Source organism: Neopelma chrysocephalum, unplaced genomic scaffold (assembly GCF_003984885.1).
Source record: "Neopelma chrysocephalum unplaced genomic scaffold, ASM398488v2 Primary Assembly neopelma1_45, whole genome shotgun sequence".
Taxonomy (NCBI): Eukaryota; Metazoa; Chordata; class Aves; order Passeriformes; family Pipridae; genus Neopelma; species Neopelma chrysocephalum.
In genome coordinates, this window is record NW_020897704.1 from 14,928,007 (window position 1) to 14,950,628 (window position 22,622).

Consider the following 22,622-nt stretch of genomic DNA (forward strand, 5'->3'; position numbering starts at 1 on the left):
CCCGGTTGCATGCCATCAGAACTCAAGAGAAATCTATATTTCATTGTACAGGCTTATAGTATCATTCATGCATACAAAAAATAAAAGAATAAATTTGGAAGATAGTAAACTCTACCTTGCGTTTTGGACAACCATGACTTGTCTGCACACCCAGCATTTACAGAGTTAGGAACACAGAGGAAGCAGTGGGAGAAAATGAGAACAGAGATGAAAGAAGACGTGAATAATGGTAGTTTCTAGTACCAGAATCAAAGGAAATAGAGGCATTAGGAAGAATAAGAAGTCTAGCATGGACTGAACTACAGATAAAAGTTACTCAGTAGCAATTCAAGTTTGGCACTTTTAAGAAGTTCTTCATTTTCATTATTCCCCAAAGGCCCAAGTTACATGCAAAACTGTACCAGTGCCATGTTTTAAAATAATGAACCCAAACAAAACTAAAATTCAAACTCTTCATAACTTGGCAGCAAGTTTAAACTTAAACTTGGACCTGGCTTAGACCCTCTATAGAGTGAACAGGTCTTTAGTTCATAAAGTCTTATTTCTGCATCAGTGAATGTACCTGTAACATTCCCACCAAGATTGATCTGACAAGCATTTTACAACACTCTTATGTGCATTAAAAAACCTCTCAAGCTTTAGTACCTGTTTCCATTATATTCAGTAATAGTTTTGGGCCCAGTGCCACTGAACAATATTGAATGCTGTATAGCTAGAATTAATAAGCTACAAAAGAAAATGCACGGTCTTATTTGTACCACTGGTGCATTTAATGGTGCTTGCCTGTATGCCAAATGCTGAACTGTGACCCTAGCATCCACTTTCATGTTAATTTGAATAGAAGAGAAATACAGATTTTTATTTGCATGGTCCCAGCCTAAGAGTCTTTTAGGATGAGTCTGATTGCACAAGGAGGGAAGTTTACAGGAATTTGTCTTTGCAATCTATAGTCTGATCCAACAGCTTAATTTTATATACATCTATTATGTCACTGAAGTCAGCAGGATTCTTATGTATTCTGCATATACCTATGACATTCTGCAACATCAGGGTGAAAAAAATAGTTATAATATTGCTGGTATGGAAACATATCTTTTAAAGGAAACACTAATGAGCTATTTGTAATTACAGAGTCTAAAAAAGCAATGGTCTGTGAAAAAGTGATTAGTGATTTGTACAGTCATTAGATACAAAATTACTGGTATTTCTAAAACAGTATCTTAGATCTTAAAAAAAATGCCATATAACTCATATGGAGAGAATGTTTTCTGATCAGTATTTCTCACCCTTAGTATTATACTACAACATTAGATTTATCTCAAATACTTTAATTCTGCATGTTTGCAAATCTATCCTAAATTCAGATTGTCTTGAGCTGAGGCAACCAATCCATGCTAAGCTTAACACGTGGCTTTATCAAAAGTTTACAAAAAGTTTACAAAAAGTAAAAAAAAAAGTTCACAAAAAGTTTACAAAAAGTTACAAAAAGTACTACATATATTTAGTACATTTCCATAGGGTTTGTTGTTTTTTTAAATATTTTTGCATGTATTACAATTTTTAAAAGGAAATATGGAAGAAAAAAGTAAATCTACAAGAACGATAATAAAGTTCCTAACGTCATTAGCAAAGTATTCCCAGTTCTCCTGAGAATACGATCTGGCTCTATATTAAAAATTCACCATTTCTGCTGGTGTTGCACCTGGATTTTCTATAGCAATACCTTTCAGTTCTGTTTATTAAGGACAAGCAGCAAACCCTAAATTAAAAGAAGGGTCAGATTAAAATATCTCCTACACTTACCCTCTCCCTGGAAGAAGATAAACTTTAACAAAGGGGTCCGAATAGCCATTGTTGTCTCTTGGAGCAAGGTTTCTTGCCTGAAGGATGTGGATGATAAGGTTGCCAAGGTGCTTGTCATAGTTGATTTGAAGCTAGTGAAAGCATTAAAACACAGTAGGATTATTTGTTGCTTTTAATTCCTAAATGATTCAATATCTCTCCTAAACCCTTTGAATAAAATGAGTTTTAAACTTCTGTGTGGAAATAAACACATTTTAGAAGTTTTTGTCTCTCTCTCTCGACTAGAATGAAATGCTAGATGATCATGTTGGGCCTTTAAAAAAAAAAAAGAGAAACACTCATATTGATCTATTCCAACCAGGAAAAACAAAGGAAATTTGAACCCTTGATATTATTCTGAGCAATAGCCAGCCTAATGAGTGATAATTACACACATCCTGCCTACTTGGAGCCCAAGCCTGACTAGGATGTTATACTGTATGGAAAGACTCTTAGTGCTACTATAGAAGAGAGGGGTTAATTAAAGGGGAAATAAAGCCCCAGAAATCTATAAGAAGTAGGACATCAGTTATTCTGCTGTTCTGCTGTTCCACTGTTTAAAAAAGCTAAAGTCAATTTACATAAGGGATAAACATAAACTTGGCATGCCATGGAAATAAATACACTAAGCTATAAGAAACCCTCAATAGTTCTTGCTTCAATGTAAACAGATTGGGAATTTCTGAAGAAAACCACAATAAGTGGCCAAAGATTAAGGATTAGAATGAATTTCACTGTGCTTTCAGCCCCTTTGGGAACAGCAGCATTTTCCATTCTTCTGGTTGTAATTCACAAGCCAACATTAAAGACAGATGCAAAAATGAAGCACTGACTTACATTAGTGACATTTTAAGGATTGGAGTTGAATAAGAAATCAGTTGATGGAGGTTGTTTTCTGTAAACTTATTGCACAGAAAAATACAGCCAGTAGCAACAACAATGTGCACAGCAAAAATACATATTTACCTGAATTTCTCCAGTGATCGGATGGGAAGCAGACTTTGTAGTTTCTGTGGGCTGCCAGATTAAAAATACATAAATAAAAACATAGACACACACTTATAAATATACACATATACATATTGGAAGTAATAGATTTTCAAAGTTAATTTTTTTAAGAGGCGTGGTTTATACTTCTGCATTGCCACAAATTTTTAAAAACTGTTTGTCTCCAGCTGTTATGCTCAAAACTAACAGTTATGGTATTTTAACAGCACTTAAAGTCTAGTCTACCCATTTAGTTCAGCCTTTGTGCAAGTACAGAATCAATCAAACAACTGAACACCAAAATCTTTATAGTCTGAGCAGATTCGTCACACACGGCGGCATGGGGAGAAAAAGACATACAGCATTGACTCTGCCTAGCAAAAGTGAATGTTGCCAAGAGAAAAAAATACCATGTCAAGTAAAACACAGCCATATTTCTGGCAATATGAGAAAATCAGAGAGAGGTAAAAGTTACACTAGTTTAAAACTGAGTTTAGGTGAAAGTGGGTTAAAGGAGTGGAAAGAATGGTACTGAAACTAAATGATATGTATAAGTAGGTTTCACAATTGCAAGCCATTTTTTGCTTTATTCTATGTTTTCTGATAATCAATTCAGCTACACCACTTCATCTTCAAATTCCTCCACACACTTTCTGTATCATGAAATTTAAATTTTCTGTCCTCCCCTTCCTCTCTGTTCTTTATCACTGAACTTTTCTGAGGATTTGACAAAAAGCAATAAACTCTAGTGTTTCCCCCCCTCCCCTTTTCCTCCCTCCTGTTTGTTAGCAGTTGGAAAATAATGTCACCACTTGCTTAGAATCCTGGACTCACAAAAATATGCTGTTCTGTTAAACACTGGTGCCCTTGAGCCACCCTGGACCTACCTCTAATCTGCAAGCCATCAGTCAAGCAAGAAAGCTCTGGTTCAGTAGCAGGATTTGAATACTTTTGCATTCTCTCCACATCTGCTTCCTTGGTTGATGCAGCAGAAAACAAAGGATGCAAACAAGGACAAACTTACTGTTCTCTGAAGATTGATCTGGAAGTCATCTTTACCTATTCCTCCAGATGTGAGCAGCTGCCTGACATTACTCTGTGCAATTAGTATTTCTATCCCTTTCTGAGAAGAGCAAAACCCATCTGCCTCCTTTGTGCTGCCCTACACTTCGAGAAAACCCTTAGAGACTTTCTCAGGATGTTGGGTATCAATTGTTTCAAATTAGGCCAATGCAGGGCCCACGTCACCCAGACCAGAGCCTAAAGTTAAGGTGATGCACTACCCTTTTCAGGTTTGTGGTGAAGAAACACCCCTTCAATCATTCAGATCTGCAGATCAAAACTAACCAGAAAAATCCCAGCCAAACACTAGCACAACGAAAACATAGGAGAAAACTAGCCAAAATCTGCCTGTTTTTATGGTTATGTTCACTGTCCTGTATTGCCTTATTCTTGTTTAGTTTACTGCCTTACCTTGCCTTCTAGATGTATTTCTTTAAGAGCACAAGCTTTTCCAGAAAAGAAACAAAACCAAATTGATTTTTCAGCAAATGCACATGTTTCTAAAAATAATTCTCGTGGAAAATTTTAAAATCAGCTCTTCTTGATACCTTAAAAAGCTTTTAAAGAAGTTTATTCCTTCTAACAGTTAAAATAAGTCATCAATAGTTTATAAAATGCTCTAAATCTGAAATAAATTTTAAATTGATAGCAAACTACTCCTAAAATTTCTTTGGTCCTTAGTAGATTCTTGAAAGACAGAATTTCACTCCTTTTGGCAAAGACAGAGAGCTACCTGAGCATCATGCAAACTTTTAAAGTAGGGCTTAAATGGCTTATACTTCTCATACTTTACCTCTACAAATGGATTTTATTATACCTAATAGTTCTGACCTCAGGCTGTACTAGCACTGACAATACTGACAACACCAAAAATAACATGGAGCTAGCTGTGCTGTGGCTACAAAATCACTGCCGAATAGACTAAATGCTCTCATTTTTCACAAGTTGGAATAGCAAGAATAATGGGTTTGTTCACTCTGCCTGTCATGTAATATGGAATATATTAGTGCAGATAATGTAGAAGGAGTTCGTAGAAAAGGGAATGGGCATGACAAATTTGTATAGGGACTTCCAAAGTGGTTAAAGGGGAGTTTGCAAAGTGAAGTCTGTAAAAATAAATGTTTCTATATCATTGCTGAATCTCTGTATTCATTTATAAGGCTCTGATTCAGTATATTAAATATTTTGTTTTCTCTCTGATGGCAGCAGATTTAAAACTGACCATGAAGAACTACCTATATATTTGAAAGAAACATGAATAATTTAGGTTGAAAGAGACCTCTCAAGGTCATCTGGTCTAACCCCCAGCTCAGAGCTGGGCCAACTTTGAAGATGGATCTGGATTGAAAGGCAGAGATGCAAATAAGTATCTTTCTTTATCAGGCCCTCAGTGAGGATTAATTTGAAAAGAAGAAAAAGTATTTCACTGCTGAATTCTCTAGGAGCTAAAGGATCTGAGGAATTAGAAAAAAACAACCCATTCTTCAAGATACAAAGACAATTAATGTTTCTGTAGGGCATTTATATGGATGTAATCTGCGTCATATGCAGATCATGCATTTACACTACAAAAGAAATAGGTCTGCACAGGATATAGTGAGCTCAAGGCTTCCAAGGGTTAAATCCCTCTTGAGATGGCTAATCTAAGTTTATTCTAATTTCTTTTGATACTCCTTGCATGAACTCACACACCCCGTGTAAGAGATAGTGCTTTGTGATGCCATCACAACTGCCAAAGAAGATTGTCACGACCGTGAGGTGAAACTTGTTAATGCCAGGCTCTGATGTTATGCACTATCACTCTCTGCAACAATCAGACAAAACATTAAATGTGAGACAATTGGCACTGCAGAATATCAAAGAGACTCCTACAACATTTCTAGAGTGTATATTCTATACAAAAAGCTTAAAAAAATACTTGCTAAAAATAAAAGCAGTTGCAAAACAAGATCTAGGCAGTTTGGCTATTTAGTCTGTCATGATACTTTGGTAGGGCTGCAGCCTGCCTAGAAATGCTGTCAGCCCAAGGCAAAGAGTAGTTCCAGAAAGGATGAGCTTTCTCTTCTAACAGAGCTCAACACCATTATAAACTTGGCCTGCAGTCAATGAACAGAAACTATACAAGTCAACAAGAGCCACGGTTGTTATGAAAGAAATGCCTCTCAACATGATTTTCAGAAATAAGCAAAGAATGTTTTAAATATTTACCTGATTAGTTTTGAGTTTTGCATCTCCTACATAAAGGCAATAGTTCTAATAATTTTTTTGTTTCATCTTTATAAGCCTCCAGCTGAATTTTCATAAAAGAGTACTAAATTCTCTGTGAAGCAAGAAATTTAATTTATGCATCTAACTTTAGGTGACCTGTTACAGTACCAAAGCTGGGAACCCAGTCTCCTCATGTGGACAGAGAGAGGCACCTCTCCAGGATACACTGCACAGCAAGGGTTTATGGATCTCCATACACTGTGCAGTGAATTTAGGAGCATCATTCATCTAACCAAATGAAAGGGGGTTCAGAGTAGATAGTGACATGTGCCAAGAGCCCTGCCCTCTCCATGCACTGCCATGGCAGGTTTCACCCAGTCTCATGAATTGTACTTCAGAAGTGCATTATTCTCAGTGACAAAAATCATGCATATGGCAAACTAGTTCATATGTAGATGTATACAATATCCAAAGTATGCTGCAATGAATCCAACTATTCACTTAATGATTAGGCAATTCTGCCAGATCCCTGAAGTTAGGCCCAGTAAATCCTGACATATGGATGCAACTTGTGCATCATAGACCTGAAATAGCTCATAAAATATCTATAGGTATTGTGGAAAGACAGAACTACTATCCAAGCCAAACTGATCATTAAATATCTTTACAGTTTGTGCTAAGTTGCTGGATGAAAGGATTTTTTATGTTTCCTCTCACATGAAAGTTACGTTGGCATATTGAAGAGCTATTTGAAACGAGCAAACCACTTGCTGGGTTTGGTTTGTGCAGCACCTAACTCATCCATAGTTCAATTAACAGGCATAGCTCCAACAGAACAAAAATAAAAACATAATTATAATGCAATAGTAATCTGACAGTCCCAAGAAGGGATAAAGATGATGATTAATAAACATCTAGAAAGCACTCTGTTTGCAATGTGAAGCTCTGCTTCTAATAGTAAGAATGTGAGAAGCTGGATATTCAGGATAGCAGTCAGCATGCTTGCAAATTGCTTAAGCAAATGCAGTCTTCACAAAATTGATCTTCACTTCAGGTCTTAACTTTTTTGACACAAATTTCAAAAATGTGACAAATTACTTTATGATCTAGTTTTCAGTTTCAACTGTGAAAAAATGTTACTAAATTCGCACTCTTCCCTTTTCAGGTGTGCATATGCACAAATAGAAAGAACTTCACCTGAAAAATGGACAGGATGTGGCAAAGAAAATAAGAAATTATGCTTAGCAAGTTCACAGGAATTAGCTAGTGAAAAAAACATTTTAATGGTAACTTTCATTTTCATTCTTTCCCTGGCTTTCAGAGACATCCTCTGATTATTCATAGCTTGTAACACTTCAAGCAGTAGTTTAGTACAGAGAGGGAAATTATGGTGTTAGTAATATCAGCTTCTTCAGTGGAATTAGTACCTCACCATAATGTAGGATGCTCTTAGATAGCAAAAGCAACAAAGACAGCAAAGGACAATTATTTTGTTTAAAACCAATAATATTAAGTTCAAAAAAATTATTTTTAGAGATGGACCGATCTTTTATGACCTTGAATAAATCACATAATCTTTCCTTATGTCCAAGTTCAGTATCTTAACAGTAATATTCATCACTGTCCTGGAAATGAGTTCATGAATATGTGCTGTAATTTCTTGCTACACTAAAGAAGGTAAACAGGCAGTTTCTTCCTGTCATCAAAATATTATTGCTGCATATCTGGGAAGTTTCTTACCTTGCTGCTGTGGCGCTTTTTGCTCACTGAGGGAGAACCAGGCTGACCAGGGCTAGGAACAGCACTGGAGGTGGCGGAAGTGGTTCCAGAGTGGACATGAGAACCCTTTTCCACTCCTGAGGAAGCAACCAGAGGCGACTGCTGTAGAGAAACCTTTTGGAGCTCTGCAGCCAGCTGCTTGGGATCAACCCCCGGGGACTTCGCTTTATCTACTGGATTAAAGTAAGAGAGCTTTGTATTGATAATTGTCAGCACATCCAAATCCATCTTGCCAAGGTACAGGGACAGCATAATGATCTTTACAATTTTTCATGTCATCTGCTTGTATACTTTGAAGATGCAAAAGGCAACCTATAGAAATAGGTTTGTCAATGTTACACAGCATTGACATTCCAATTCCAGTCTTCCCGTCAACTAGTGCTACTTACCTTGAAAGCTTCCTGAGAAAGTACCTCTAGCTGAAGAAAAACAGGCCTTGCTGATCATGCTGAATCATACTGGAGCAAATTATAGATTTAAAGACTGGACTGTACTGTCTTTCAATATTTGGAAGTGGTCCAGGTTCACCAAGTATCTCAACTTTCTTGTAAAAAGCTTAAATCTCTTTTTTTTTTCAAATCAGTTGGACATTCAATAAAACTGAATTCTGCTTCTGAGATAATTTATACAAAAATAAAGAGAAAAAAGCTCAAAACTTTAGCACCACAAATTAATTAAAGCAGAATGAAATGAAAACAAATGAAGAATAAAAGCCCTGATTCACCTTTCCTTATTACTTACACCTATGTAAGACATCTGAGCCTGATTGCCCTCCCTGCTGCCTGGGAATGAGTGGGAAGAATTTACCCTTTGGAGACAGCAATTTCCATTTAACACAGAAATGAAGTCAAGCAAGTTCCATTTATGTCTTGAACTGCATAGAGTTAAAAGGATACTAGGCACAGCTTGCTTCCCAGGTTCTCAGAAGTATAAAAGGTTTAAAGCAAGACATTAGTCTTATCCTGCCTGCTTGGCTCTAATTCATTTTCTTTCAGAGAGAATGGAGATTGTTCTTTTCCAAAGCCCTGTCTGCCAAACCTCAGTGGTAATGGCAAGACTTGACTTGGCAGCCAGAAGGAACTCTACAGAGTTGGTCCAACTCAGAAACCACTAGAAAATTACCAGACTAGGAGGAAGCATGATTGCAAGAGTGAAATAATTTAATTTTATTTCTGTTCTTTCTCATTTTGAGTTTTCTTTATTAATAAAAAGTTGTTTATTCTATCTTCTATCTTTTCAAAACCCAATTTCAGTGTCTATGAATGTCTTTAGTGTTTTTGATCTGCTCACAGAGAAAATAATTATGGGCAGCTCTGCCTCAAACCTCTGTCATAGTTAGTCTTTTCTTTCAATTATTATCAATAACATCCACTTTCAACAAAAAGTAGCTTTATGGTAAGTATCTTAATAGCTGAGAAATGTTACATGATCAGAAAATAGAGGATTTAATTCAGACAATTTATGTACTGATTGATAAAAGAGAAGCCACAAAACCACAAAACTCAGAATGGACCCATGAAATGATGAGTGAAACAGTCTTTTAATCTGCACTGAGCTTGCTGAGGGGCTGCATTACTGTAAGATTGTCCACGCTGATTCAAGTTAGATTAGATATAACTTATAAAATGACTGGAGCCTGCAGTCATGGTATTGATTGAATAGAAGGGAATCCCTCCAAAAGAATTGCCATCTTAGAACTCACATAAAACTTTACACTGACTGCTGCTGTTGCATCCCCATATCTTAGTAAATACTGTATTTTCATCACTCATAACAGACCACAAACCTTGTATTAAGCTAACAGGTCTTTTCATGAAGGTCTTTTCCAACACTGACAATTCTATGACTCTATGAACACAGGCTTTAGGACTTGTGTGTTATTTGAACTTGCTGCAGTTTGCTGGGAGCTTTGTTTTAGCTTGTCTGGCTGCAACAGCGATTGTCGAATGACCAGATGGCTGCAACCCTACTTTTCCTGAGTTATATTGTATAATTGTATGGTGTAGTGCCCATTCTTAATAATTTTGACATAGAAAGGCACAGCAGTAATTGCACTGTGCAGATTGAAGTATTTACAACTCCAGATTAATAATGAAGTTTATAAGAGCCTCTGAGGCCTGGGGTGACAGCAGTGCTGCAAGGTTTGGACACAGGATGAAAGTGGAGGCCCTGTAGACACCAACAACTCACTGGTCAGTTACCAGCAGAGATGGAAACTCAGGGGCTGGGCAAAGTAAGCCTTAAGGGCAACATAAGGAAAAAGAAAAAGAATATATCACATATAAAGTTTACACTACCCAGTCAAGTCCTATGCAATGCAGAGCTGTTGAACAGTAGGGAAAGAGTAAGGTATGATAGAAAACATAAAAGAGGCCCAAGTGGATCCTGATGTGAATATGAAGGAATTATCAGCAAGGAGGAATCAAAAATTCCCATCACAAACATCACAATCCTCCCAGCCTGTTCCTCAGGACACCTGAACCTCCCCTGATGCAACTTAAGGCCATTTCCTCTTGTCCTAGCACTTGTTACTTGGCAGATGAGACTGACCCCAACCTGACTACAGCCTCCCTTCGGGTAGTTGTAAAGAGAGAGAATATTCCCCCGATCCCCTCATCTTGCCTTTGTATGCAAGGTGTGGTCCCCTTTTTACCCATGGCAATATTTGGGGTGTAACACCTGAGCTTACAATGCTAACATTCTAGCTTATATCACATCAAATTTTCATCTGCTATCCAGACCTACAATATGAAAGCAACATCTTTATGCTCACCTGCCCTTACTGGCTCATGCAGCTCCAGGTGCTGGGGATTCTCAGAATCTGAGAGCATGTTCAGGTCCCTAAAGAAAGCAATGAGAAGCCTGAGACAAAAGAAACTCTTTCCTCATACCCTTATTATTGTATTAAGTAGGTAAATGAATAGTGGTTCATGACAGAAAGCAGCTCCCAAGCATGGTCCCTTCTGTGCTGATACATATTGGCAATGCTGTTAAAGAGCTGAGAAGAAAAGTTTCTTTTAAGGTGAAATCTTTAATGAATTTAATGCAAGTTTATGCATTTCTCATGATGCTTAAATGATTTTCATCTGAAGGATACAGATTTCACTTAAATTCAAGTTACTACCGAATCACCATCTTTTTCTAACACCAGTAAATTCAGTGAATTGTATGTTTGTCAATGAGAGGAGATTGTGGCCTGAAAATGGAGATATCATTATTTAGAAAAGTATAATTATTAGCATCTCACTCAGTTAATCTTTCCTTATGACTTTAAAAGAAAAACAGAAAAAACAGACCTCCCACACTCACAGTGAACTCTTGCTTATTATTACACTGATGTTTTGTGCTAACAAAGGTTCCACCTTAACAACTGTAAATTAAAAAAAAAAAAAGAAAGCCATGAAAAGCCAAAAAAAAATGGAAACAGAAAGATGGGGAAAAACTCACAGTCTTACACATATTTCTGCTTCCCCACTCTGTTGAATAATAATGCTCTGGACTTCTTCATAAGTCTTCCCAGTCAAGGGGATGCCATTCCATTCCAGCACCTGCATTCCTACGAAGGCAAAAGAGCATGAGGTCAAGGGCTCAGATTTTGACAAAGGCATCAGACAGATTCTTCTTGTCTTGCTTTGACAATGAGATTTGATGTGACATTCACTAAATGTTGTTTAAATGGCACAGCACATTAGCAAAGCCCTTTCACTTCACACAGATTAGACTCTTGAATGTTATTGTGCCTTCCACTATAACTTACCTGCTGAAACAAAACAGGAGATCAATTCTCTGTGATTCAAAGTATACATGCACTCTCCACAGTCTGGGTTGCATGATATTGAAAAATTCTGCAATATCAAAAACATGCACACCTACCAACATGGCAAGAAACCAAAACATTTTATATATCAGACATTTCCTGCCCAGCCATGGTCTTGGAAGATAACTCTTTCCTACAGTGACAAATGGCTGTTGAGAAGCCAAGCCTCAAAATGGAAATAATTTGTGAATGTGTTTTGATAATTCAAATACATTTTCTCTACTTTGTCACTTCTGAAAATACAGAAAAGTGAAGGCAGTTGGGCTAACTGATTTTAATGAAAAGATGTGCCTCCACATTTCAAACATCAACTGGGTAATAATCAGGTTTAAATTTTTCTTCCATATCTTTTCTCATAAAAAATTGACAAAATAGCTGAACATACTTCATTGTGAAATGTAGGAACAGAGCTATGATAACCGGGCTGAAAAATACTGAACACTAATCTAAGCTGCTGTGTCTTCCAAGTGTGTCAGGACTGAGTCAGGAGACTTGGTACAGATCAATGTATCTCTATAAGGAAGTTTTATGTTCAGTATTTCCAGAGTCAATCCCTCTATAAATCAAGTGAGGTGTATTCTGATAAGATGAAAAATCTTTTGGTTAGAGTGAAATGCTTACAAAAAGCAAGGTTCATATCTGGGACTTATAGGTTCTGAGAACTGGGTTCATATTTTGTAATATTTAGTCATAAGGTTGACTGTAATAATTAGTCATAAGGTTGACTCCAAAAAGATTAACTTTTCACCAGTGTACAAACATCAAAATCCAAGCCTCTGGCTCTAGTGGGAAAAAATTGCTTAATGGGACAAGATACTGAATTCTTAATAGTCCACTAGAAGCAATGTATTACAAAGCATCTGAAAAACACACCAACCACACAGCAAGGAAAACCACAAACACTTAGCTTGCTACCACTTACACAGATAAAACCAAGTCTTCACCTGGATCATATTTTAATTTCAAAATCCTGTGCAGTTGCATATAACAAATGGGAAAAATGGTGAAGTGAAATGTGGAGATAAACTCATATAAAAACATGCTGCTAAATAAAATATAATGAAAACTGTTTATGGAATAAAACAGATTAAATTATTTGACAATGAAAGAATACGAGAAATAAAGACTACAACTTTATATTCCAAAATTTTCCATTGCATTCCATGAATTAGGAGTTGAAATATCAGAATTGATCATAACTGTTGTAATCAAGAATTTATCATTTTGTTTGTAGCAGTTTACAGAAATACAATCTGTGCAAAATGAGTAAAAAGTGATGCTCAGAATGCAGTAAAGCCAGCTGCTTCATGCTAAAATAGATCTGACTTTTCCTAAAATTTAGCCCTTTTCATTTACCAGCTATGATTCAGAAACATGATGTTGCTTTTGCTTGGTAAAGCAGATCTGATTTTAAGCTCAGTTCCTCTGAAATAAAGCAACAGTAATTATGACCAAGCACATGTCCCCTTGATTTTTAACCATACAAATATAACAGCATGGTCTCTGTCTTTAGAATGTTTCTAGAAAGAAAGGAACTGAAGTTATTTTTGGTTTTTTGTCAATGTGTGACTTCACAATGCTATTATGGCATAGGATGTTATACACGACAATATAAACCTCCTAAGACAAGCAAAACCACCTTTTCCATGTATTAGCAATGAACAAGAACAAAACCTGAAAGCTTTAGATATGTGAGAAACTGGTTAATATCCTTTTGTGAAAAAAAAAAAAAGAAAAGGTGGTCTGTTGACAAAATACTACCAGCTGCTGTCCTAGGTTTATCACCTCCTGCTTGCATGGCTTCAGAAGAAAACTTACCAGGGGAGCAGTAAGGCTATCATCAATGACTCGCTTTAATTTAAAAGACCAGCAGGAAGAGCCTAGCTGAGTACCACTGCAGTGCTGGGATTTGGAAATGGAGTCTAATTTCCACTGGTGAGAGTTTCAGTAGTGTGTGCAATGGTACTGCACTCACTCACTTGGTCAGTAAGGCCACACACACATGAACAAAGCAGCAAACCAAAAGGAAATGGAATCTCAGCAGACCTGGCTCACACAGAGATCCATTTAAGCTGTCAGTATAAGGGTATTTTCTTCTCATTGTGTGCCTTGTGGATCATGAATGTCTAAAATCAAGCAATTTAAATGCAACTTAACGGATCTGACTGATAGCCCTTGGGGTATAAGGAAAAAAAATTAGGCAAGAAGCTGATTTTTATTTTCTCAAGGTGTAACTGCTGTACCTGTTTTGCTTGGAAAAAAAAGTTACAAATAAAACATTCAGAATGAATGCAAGTCTAATCAACAAAAAGAGAAAAAAAAGTAACAAGAAGTCACACTGATGATAAAGTTTTGCTTTGCCTAAAATCAATCACATTCTGTCACTGGTCTGTGGTAGTCTGAACATGATAGTCACATTTCCAAAAGTTTCTATGCTTCAAAACACCAGTTCAGAAAAAAAAAATAAAAAAAAACCAGCAGGAAGATGAGAAAACTTGCATTGCTATAGGACAGCTCTGCTGACTGAGGAAGAACTAGCAATTCCCCTGATAATCAAATGTATAATTTCTTCTAGTATCTTTTTTTAAAAATATTATCTTATTGGGATGGCTACATCCTGCATTGATGGTGATCAATTACATATTTTTAGCAATATCAGCTCTCAGAGTCAGCAGATCAGCTTTAAACATCAAGACTTCCTCCCTGTTCCACAAGTGTGCTGGCAGACATGATTTGCTCAGTCTTTTTTTATCTGCTGGATGGTGACATTTAGAACCTGGAATCAGAAGAGGTTTATAATTTTCCACTGATCACAAAATAATTATTACAGAGAGGGAACCTCATCCATTCATAAGTATGTAATTGACATATCCACATTTAATACCATCCCTTCCCTTAAAAAAGCATGCTACAGTCCTAAAACATTGAAAGAAAGAGAGAAGACTGCTGTGTTCTTATATTCTTCCATATATATCTGTTAAGGGCCACAGCTGGAGATGTTATCATGAGTGAAGGGTACCTTTCCTCTGACACAGTATAGCCATTGTGTTCTTTTTTTATAAGTACCAAATAAATATCTCAAAGTCTCCAGTATTTGTTATAGTTGTTGCTCTCAGTGCTTAAACTAAGAGCTTGCTCCTGGAGGCAGGGTCAGTGCTTACACTGCAGAAGTGAGGAAGGGCCCACTGGGCCTTTGATGGTTTCATCAAAACCATTCCAGGAAGAAGAGGGTGATATTTTGTTGTATTGCATGATGTTGCCATACTTAACATATGAAGCTTAATGCTGTTCACAAGACTGTCAGGTTCTTTTCACCAAGTAGTAAAGTGCTAGCATTTATCATTATTTTTGCATGAGTATGCCAGTTATCTGTTAACTGATAACAATAAAACCTTGAAACTCTGCAGAACTGATTTCCTTTTTCTGACATTTTGACTAGTCATTTGACAGCTTATGAAATGGAAGCTAAGTACTGGTGAAACCTTAAATAATTCCCTGGGGTCCCCAGGGAACATTCAGCATCCTTTGGAAGATGCGGGAAATTTTGGGTAAGAGAATTTTGGAGTAGAAAGTTTGAATAACATGGAAAAAAGATGAGTTTGTATTCAAATCTAGGCCAAACCTAACTTTCACATTGCATGAAATTTCTCAGAATCCTGAGTAAACCTGTATTCAAATATGAGGAGCTGGTCCTTGCTTGGAATTACCACACGATTTGGACTGATGATCTTCTGTTGATAATTTTCATTGTTTCATGCTAAACAACTAAGCCCTCTAATTGCTGACTATTTAATCATATGTGGATCAACTGCCAGGAAAAAAAAAAGCTTATGTAATAGCATGGACTATGTTGGCATTGCTCACTGTCCCTGTGTATGTTTTACAGCTGCTCAATCAAGAAATGCAAAATGCAGATCACTCCTAATGTTCAGCTGCTTATATAAAAAAAGGAACTTTTTAATCTTAAATGGTGTCATATGTTTAAAGTATTGAAATATTGCAGATATTGCAGATTTTCAAGAGAGGTTGAAGAATCCCTGTACCTCGAGGTGTTCAAAACCCAACAGGACCACTGCCTCTGCTTTGAACAGGGAGATTGAATTAGGGGATCTCTAGAGGTGCTTACGAGCCTCAACTATTTTGTGATTCTGTGTCAAATAGTTAAATTTTGTTTTATAGACTATGCTATTTTTTAATCCATTTATACTGTAGTTCCATCAAAGAAAGCAGACATAGTTGATTTTAGGGATATTAGATCTGCACTATGATGTCCATAAATAATTTGAAGTTCCAAGACTTAAGTGATTTGATCTAACTGAGGAATAATGAATAATTTTTCCTTAATATCTTTGAACTCCTGTACTTGAGCAGGTATGCACACAAACTATTTGTTTTTTAATGAAGAGGATAAATATTTAGCAACAATGAGAACATGTGCAAGAAGAAATGGTCAGAAATTAGTTCCATGAATATTGTTTAAATCTATGTATGTAAATCTCACAGCTTCTTTTAAAATCTGGGTTTGAATTAAATTTTAAAATTTAGATATAATTGTATCCTTTATCAGGATACACAGTATTTAAGAGAAACTTACACAAAAACAATCGTGTTTTGCTATCCTACTTTTTGGCAGAGGAATTTTGATGTAGTTCCTTTGGGTAGACTCTGCCCTCTTTAAGTAATGCTTAATTAAACTTATCAACTGTCATTCTATTTAAAACTAAAGTGAAAGAAAGATCTGAGAGCTGATAAAGTGAATATTTGCATTATTGCCTCTTTTAGGAGTTATGGTAAAGACTATTCAAGACAGAGAGAGTGATCAAAAAATACTACCAACTACAGTTTAGATCCAACAAATAACAAAATACCCTTTATTTTCAATCTATTTCCTTCCACTGAATTTGCTATGCTATGGTGATACAGAACCCTTGACAATAATATTGTTCTTTTAACGGTTAACAGGGCAGATTAGATGGTATCATGGATATGTCAAAGGTATTAACCTAAAAGTATTTCAGGAATAGATCTCTTCAAATACAATCCATGCTCATGGCCAGTGGTTTGGGGACTGTTTCTTAGGAGATGTCGATGAAGGACTGTGGCTGTGAAAGCTCCCTGCCATGGACCCAGACACTGCTTCTCTTCCTATCTGCACTAGTTTTAGGATTTTCATTAGCTTTACTCCCGACTTGCAGGTGGAGTGGGGTTAATGATTGGACTTGATGATCTTAGAGGTCTTTCCCAGCCTTAATGGTACTATGATTCTAATGCATACATTGCTGGCTGGAGAGAGGTTTGTTCCTTTGCCCTGCAACTTTGAGAAAGAGGCTGACTATACATGGTATGAAAAAGCAACTGAAATAAGGGGAAACAGAGCAAATCAACTAAAGTGTCAATGCTGTCCTTGGGGGTTGGGTATGACCTGGATTTGGAAAGGTTATAGCAGCTGTTCCCTAATCAATCCCAGACATTATTGTATAATTTCTTTTTCTTTATATCTGCTCCCTTAGTAGTGATCAAATCTTCTTCAGACTCATCCTTCAGACATGAGCTGGCTGCATGATTAAAGTTGAAATTGAAAGGAATCTGGAAATCATCAAATGATTTGATTTCTCTGAATATGAGTTGATTCGAATACAGAAATATTAAACTGAACCACTAAACATCTCTTGAGTTTTATTCCCATTTGTAACTATGTGCACTATTATAAATTTAATCTCAGTCACTCTGAATACAGTCTTATACTATAGACTCTTCTATTCAATATACCCAAGACACCTAAGAAGTAGAAAAATTGTTGTTTGCTGTGTCACCAAGAGTTTGTAATTACTTCCAAAATATAAGGCTATACATGTGTACAAATCCTATTATTTTTCCATTTTTTTACAGTCTCCGTACTGTTCTCCTACTGGAATTTAAAAATATCTAAATATTACAATCTTACAACTAAGTCTCTGGCTTTGGTTACACCATAGTTATACCCACAGATTGCTGGTGTTTATTCTCTGCTTCTTCATAGTTTGTATAGTTTATTCTTATGCAAAATAAACAAGTCAGTTTGAATTGCATTTTTCACTGGTCCAATGATCAGAGAGGAAAATGAAATTGGACTCTTCAGACTAGCAACTTCAATCAGTAAAATGAGAATATTAGTGTCTTCCTATATCATGTGATTTAAAATTCTGAAACATTACTTTGAAATTCCAGAAAGTGCTATAGAAGTTAATTATGCACTCAGAACAAGGAGAAACAATATAAACTTGCAGTCTGACATTCAACATTAAATCACTTTATGGTCTATGCTCTCCGTTTATTTTTCTTTTATTTCTAAACCTTTTTGATGGTTAAAAATAGTTGATGAAAGTCAATGTGTTAATGTATTTCCCCATACTGCTGAGCATGAATCACACCAAAACTCATTATTTCTTGCAGACACCTTAACTTACTCTCCCATTCGTCATTCACACTCAGGCTGAATATTTTCCATTTATTACAATAATTAGTATATAGACAACACTCACAATTCTTAAAAATGGATATGTTGTTCATCAGGTAAAAATTATATCATGGACCTGCCTATGTCTCATGGCTGCTATGCTGCTACTATGAAATGGCACTTATAAAAGTACAGCCAGAGCAAATCAATCTCATATTTGAGGTGTACTTGGCATTTACTGGCAGCTACACCCCACATCACTGATAGGTACAGCTGCAGCTACCAACACAGTACAAAACACCTCTCTATTTTTGTGTGCCTTCAGATTTATATATATATATTGACATGATTCTATAGATCACCCTTCAGTTTGAACTATGCCAGAGAAACAAGTGATGATCAGGATGTATTTGTGTGACCCAATTGAAGTTCTTGGCAAGTTAAATGAACATTAGAGTTACTGTTTATGAAAATAAGTATTATACAAATGGTAAGTTTATAGTGCTTTCACCACTGGTATACCCTGAAAGATTAGTTTACATTAGAGTTACAGACAGATGATCAACTATACCATGTGAACAAAATGTTGTGGTGCATTGTAATTATTCTGTGTTTTAGAACAATACATGGGTTTTTGTAACATAGTGTTCACTGAAGCTATAGAGCATAGTGTATTCACTTTGCTTTCAGTAAGGTCGTATAAGAGACTATAATGATTTTGCCAGTGAAATGAGCTTCCTGTAGAATGATCTAATTTAGCTGAAAGTCTTAAACACTTCATTATTAGGTTGTGCCCACAGGAAAAAAAAAGTCTACTTTTAAAAACAGTTTACTATGAATTTAGATTATTTTTAAAAAGTCTTGTAGTAATATATATGGCAGAATGAAAAAGTCTGTTAATTCAAACTCACCTAAAGATCCACCTGAAGATCAGTAAACAAAGAGGCTGCAGGAATTTCTCTTTGATGTCTCCCTCATGAATGGAAAGTAGCTAAAAACCATTATTTTCATGGTAGTTTAATAGCAGGTATGAATTTAGACTAGTATATCCCTGTCTGCATTCTATATCTATATTCATGTATTCAGAATTCAGTGAGGTTTTTTCAATTTCCATTTTTGAGGAATAAATCATTCTCCTTTACGCAGATGCAGTTCTGCTAGTCCAAATTCTATCAGTTATAGCTGAGAATGGAGTGATATTTGGGTTTGAAATTTCTTTTTGGAGGGGCTAGAGTGACATGTCACGAGATCCAAAAAAACCAGTTCTTGTGGAAGTTACAGTGTATGTCTGAAAAATCACTCTCTCTGCATTACTTAATTTCTAGTCTCCTTAAGAACATAAATTATGGCAGCAAACATGTCAAACAAAGTCTATATAAAACAGTGCTCTATTGTCAAAACAATTAGATTCTAAGCACAACTTAATTTAGATTAAAAGAAAAGTGACATAACTTATCAGTGTTAAAATGTCTTGTGTAGTTCTAAATAAAAAGAAAGATTTAATGCTCTGTCTTCTACAGAGAAGGACTGAAGTTACCCATACCTCACCCAGGAGATGGCCGATAGGCTGCTGCTGAGATACCCAATGCCTTATCTTCTCTTTAACAAGGTGAATCTCTGCCAAGATCAAGCTCAACAGAGTGGATCCCAGACAAATCCAGACTCTCCAACTCCAGTAGCACTGGTATCTATATGTTAACGGAGGATTGAAACTTTCTGCTCTGCCTGTTCTCTCTTCTCAATCACTTCTCTTTCTTCAATCAAAATATCCTCCATTAATGATACAACACAGAATAAATTGGGTTCAGACCAGTAATCATTTCTACATCCAAGAAACAGCAAATACATAGTAGTCTGTGGTATCCTAGTTGGCACTGAAGTGACAAGAAAAAATGAGTCAAGGGAGATAAAGTCATCAAGATGAGGTTATTGGCTCTGTCAAGTGGAGCTACATCACAGAAACCTTAAGAACAAATAGTACGAATGAGGCCTGATGGGATAATAATAAGTCTAAAGGGTCTGATGGGATTCATCCCAGAGTACTCAAAGACCTGGCTGATGTAATCGTGAGACCTCTCTCAAAGATCTTTTAAGGGTCCTGGGGATCTGGGGTCACTTGGTTTATTCTGCCTACAGATGAGGAGACTGAGGGGAGACCTCATTGCAGTCTGCAGTTTCCTCATGAGGGGAAGCAGGAGGGCAGGGAATGATCTCTTCTCTCTGGTGGCCAGTGATAGGATCCAAGGGAACTGTGTCAGGGGAGGTTTAGGCTGGATATTAGGAAGAGATTCTTCACTCTCAAGGGTGGTTGGGCATTGGAACAGGCTTCCCAGGGAAGTAGTCACAGCACTGAGTCTGTCAGGAGCAGGACAATGCTCTCAGGCACATGGTGTGATTCTTGGGACTGTTCTGTGCAGGGCAAGGAGTTGGACTTGATGATTCTTGTGGGTGACTTCCGACTTAGGATATTCTATTCTATTCATATTCTATGAATGAAATATGAGTGATAATTTATGTATGTAGGACTCCCAGAAGAATTGTGCAGGGAGAAAAAGAAGATTAATGGCACACAGAATGAATGTCATCAAGATCCCAACACATTAACATGTGGCTTCTCAGGATACAGCTCAGGTAAGGAAAAGCAGCCTAAAAAAGACAGGGCAGAACCATACTTTAGCAAAGAACTGCCTAAACCAAAGTGCAGCCTGAAAATATAAAAAGACAATGGGAGGAAGATAAAGAAAGGACTGAGGCCATAAGACCCTGAGATAAGGGAAAAAAGGACAGAGAGAATCCCAGCAACAATTTCTAGTGACTCACAGGGGCATGGGGTAGAGAAACAAAAGATCACAATCACTATCAGCTTCTGAAAGTGTGCAAAAGGCACCTCGAAGACCATCACACAGTTGCCAACTTAAGAACCCAGAGGATGAGAAGAAGACTCAGCAGCTGGCATCCCTTGGTCTGTGGACATGTCACTTGCATATACACATCCTGGTGCTTTGGAGAGCATGGGTTGGAGAGGATGGGTTTATTTAGAAAGTACAACAGAGAAAGGACTAATCCCCCAAAAAAGTTGCTCTTAACTGAGGACCTGCAACATGCTGCGTCTCTTGGGGCTTCCTAAACAGGCTCTTCTTACACAGATCTGGGGGTCTAACCCTTGCTTGATGAAGTCCTGGCTGGTCTCCAGCAATGTCACCACTAAGGGACTATAGAAGCCAATTCAGATAATAATGGCATTATCAGGATAATTTACATACTGAAAGCATGCTAGGAGTGAGCAAAGGCCATGGTTATGCATTGGATGGCAATGCTACTTAAGGTCATTTACAAACAAGAACAGAAAGTTTTTGTGACTCACAGTAAGCAAACACCACTGTTTAAATAAAAAGTCAAGTCAATGAGAATAGCTGAAGACCTTAAAATACCACTGTGTCACATAGCTAGAGTGAGATCTTCACTTGATGTATTCTAATAGGAGTCACTCTGTCGATAATCATCCTCTATACCCTGGGAGTAATTTTACTGTTCAGACACTATGTGATTATTCAAATATAAAGTAGAATTTACTCACTATTATCTCATTTGTGAGAGTCATGTAACCTGAAAACTAAAAAACTGCTGGTCAGTGCCATGTGGTTCTCATCTCCTGCACGTATCTATTTTTCAATTGTATACCTATAATTCTCCTTTTAAGAAAAGTTTTGGCAAATTATGCTCTTCATAATGTAAGGTAAGGTAAATTCCTTATATTACCTCAGAACCAACATGTTCACGTTCTAATTAAAGTTGAGTTAAATTTTTCAGTCATATACTGAGTTTCCAGATAGGCAGAGTCATTATCATAAAAGTTATTTAAAAAAAAAAAAGTTGGCATTTCTTTAGCTGGAAAAATTGAAGCATTTCTTTGTCCTTGTTAAAAAATACATAGTTTTTTAATTTCAAAAAAGATTTTTCAGTCCAAAGTGCTATATTTTAGGTAATATTTAATTTGAAAGTGAAGCAATTTAATCTCCCATTTTTTCAGAAAGAAAAGTTTAGTTCACAAGAAATCCAACTTCTATTTTTATGCTAACATAGATGTATAGACAGGTGGAAGGTCATAACCATGCCAAAATATGTTAGTGATGCAGAGTTTGCTATTTGTTTGTTTGTTTCAGAAAATGGATGATGGTTTGTTTTTTTTATTTTTGTCTGTTTGTTTTCTGTTTTGTTTTTCACATTTTTCACATTTTGTTTTCACATTTTTCACATTTTCATATTTTCACATTGTTTTTCACATTTTTATCACCCATAACTGTAATTTGGTATCATTAAGTACAAGGGTAGAACACAGATTTAAAATTACAGTATAAATAGATATGTTTGCAAGTTCTTAATGGTATCTCCAGAGATGGTCTAATATTTAAAAAAAATTAAAAATAAATACTGCTTGAGAAATTTGACTAGATATGCCAGTTAACTAACTTAGGAAAAAATATATTATAC

At 36.4% G+C, this 22,622-nt stretch overlaps 1 protein-coding gene across 10 annotated transcripts in view; it reads right to left on the reverse strand.

Moving 5' to 3' along the window:
* The window catches only part of PCLO (piccolo presynaptic cytomatrix protein), a 327,397-nt gene that overhangs the window by 71,561 nt on the left and 233,214 nt on the right, over positions 1-22,622 (reverse strand). For 7 of the 10 annotated variants that reach the window (XM_027679476.1, XM_027679475.1, XM_027679467.1 and 4 more), the window contains exons 11-16: positions 11,326-11,434; positions 10,652-10,719; positions 7,840-8,051; positions 2,809-2,859; positions 1,804-1,934; positions 116-142 (exon numbers count right to left, since the gene is read on the reverse strand). In XM_027679476.1, coding sequence (XP_027535277.1) covers positions 116-142; positions 1,804-1,934; positions 2,809-2,859; positions 7,840-8,051; positions 10,652-10,719; positions 11,326-11,434 — 598 coding nt within the window. Of the gene's footprint in view, positions 1-115; positions 143-1,803; positions 1,935-2,808; positions 2,860-7,839; positions 8,052-10,651; positions 10,720-11,325; positions 11,435-22,622 lie in introns of those variants that run through there. The other 3 variants (XM_027679469.1, XM_027679474.1, XM_027679473.1) reach the window with 3 other exon arrangements.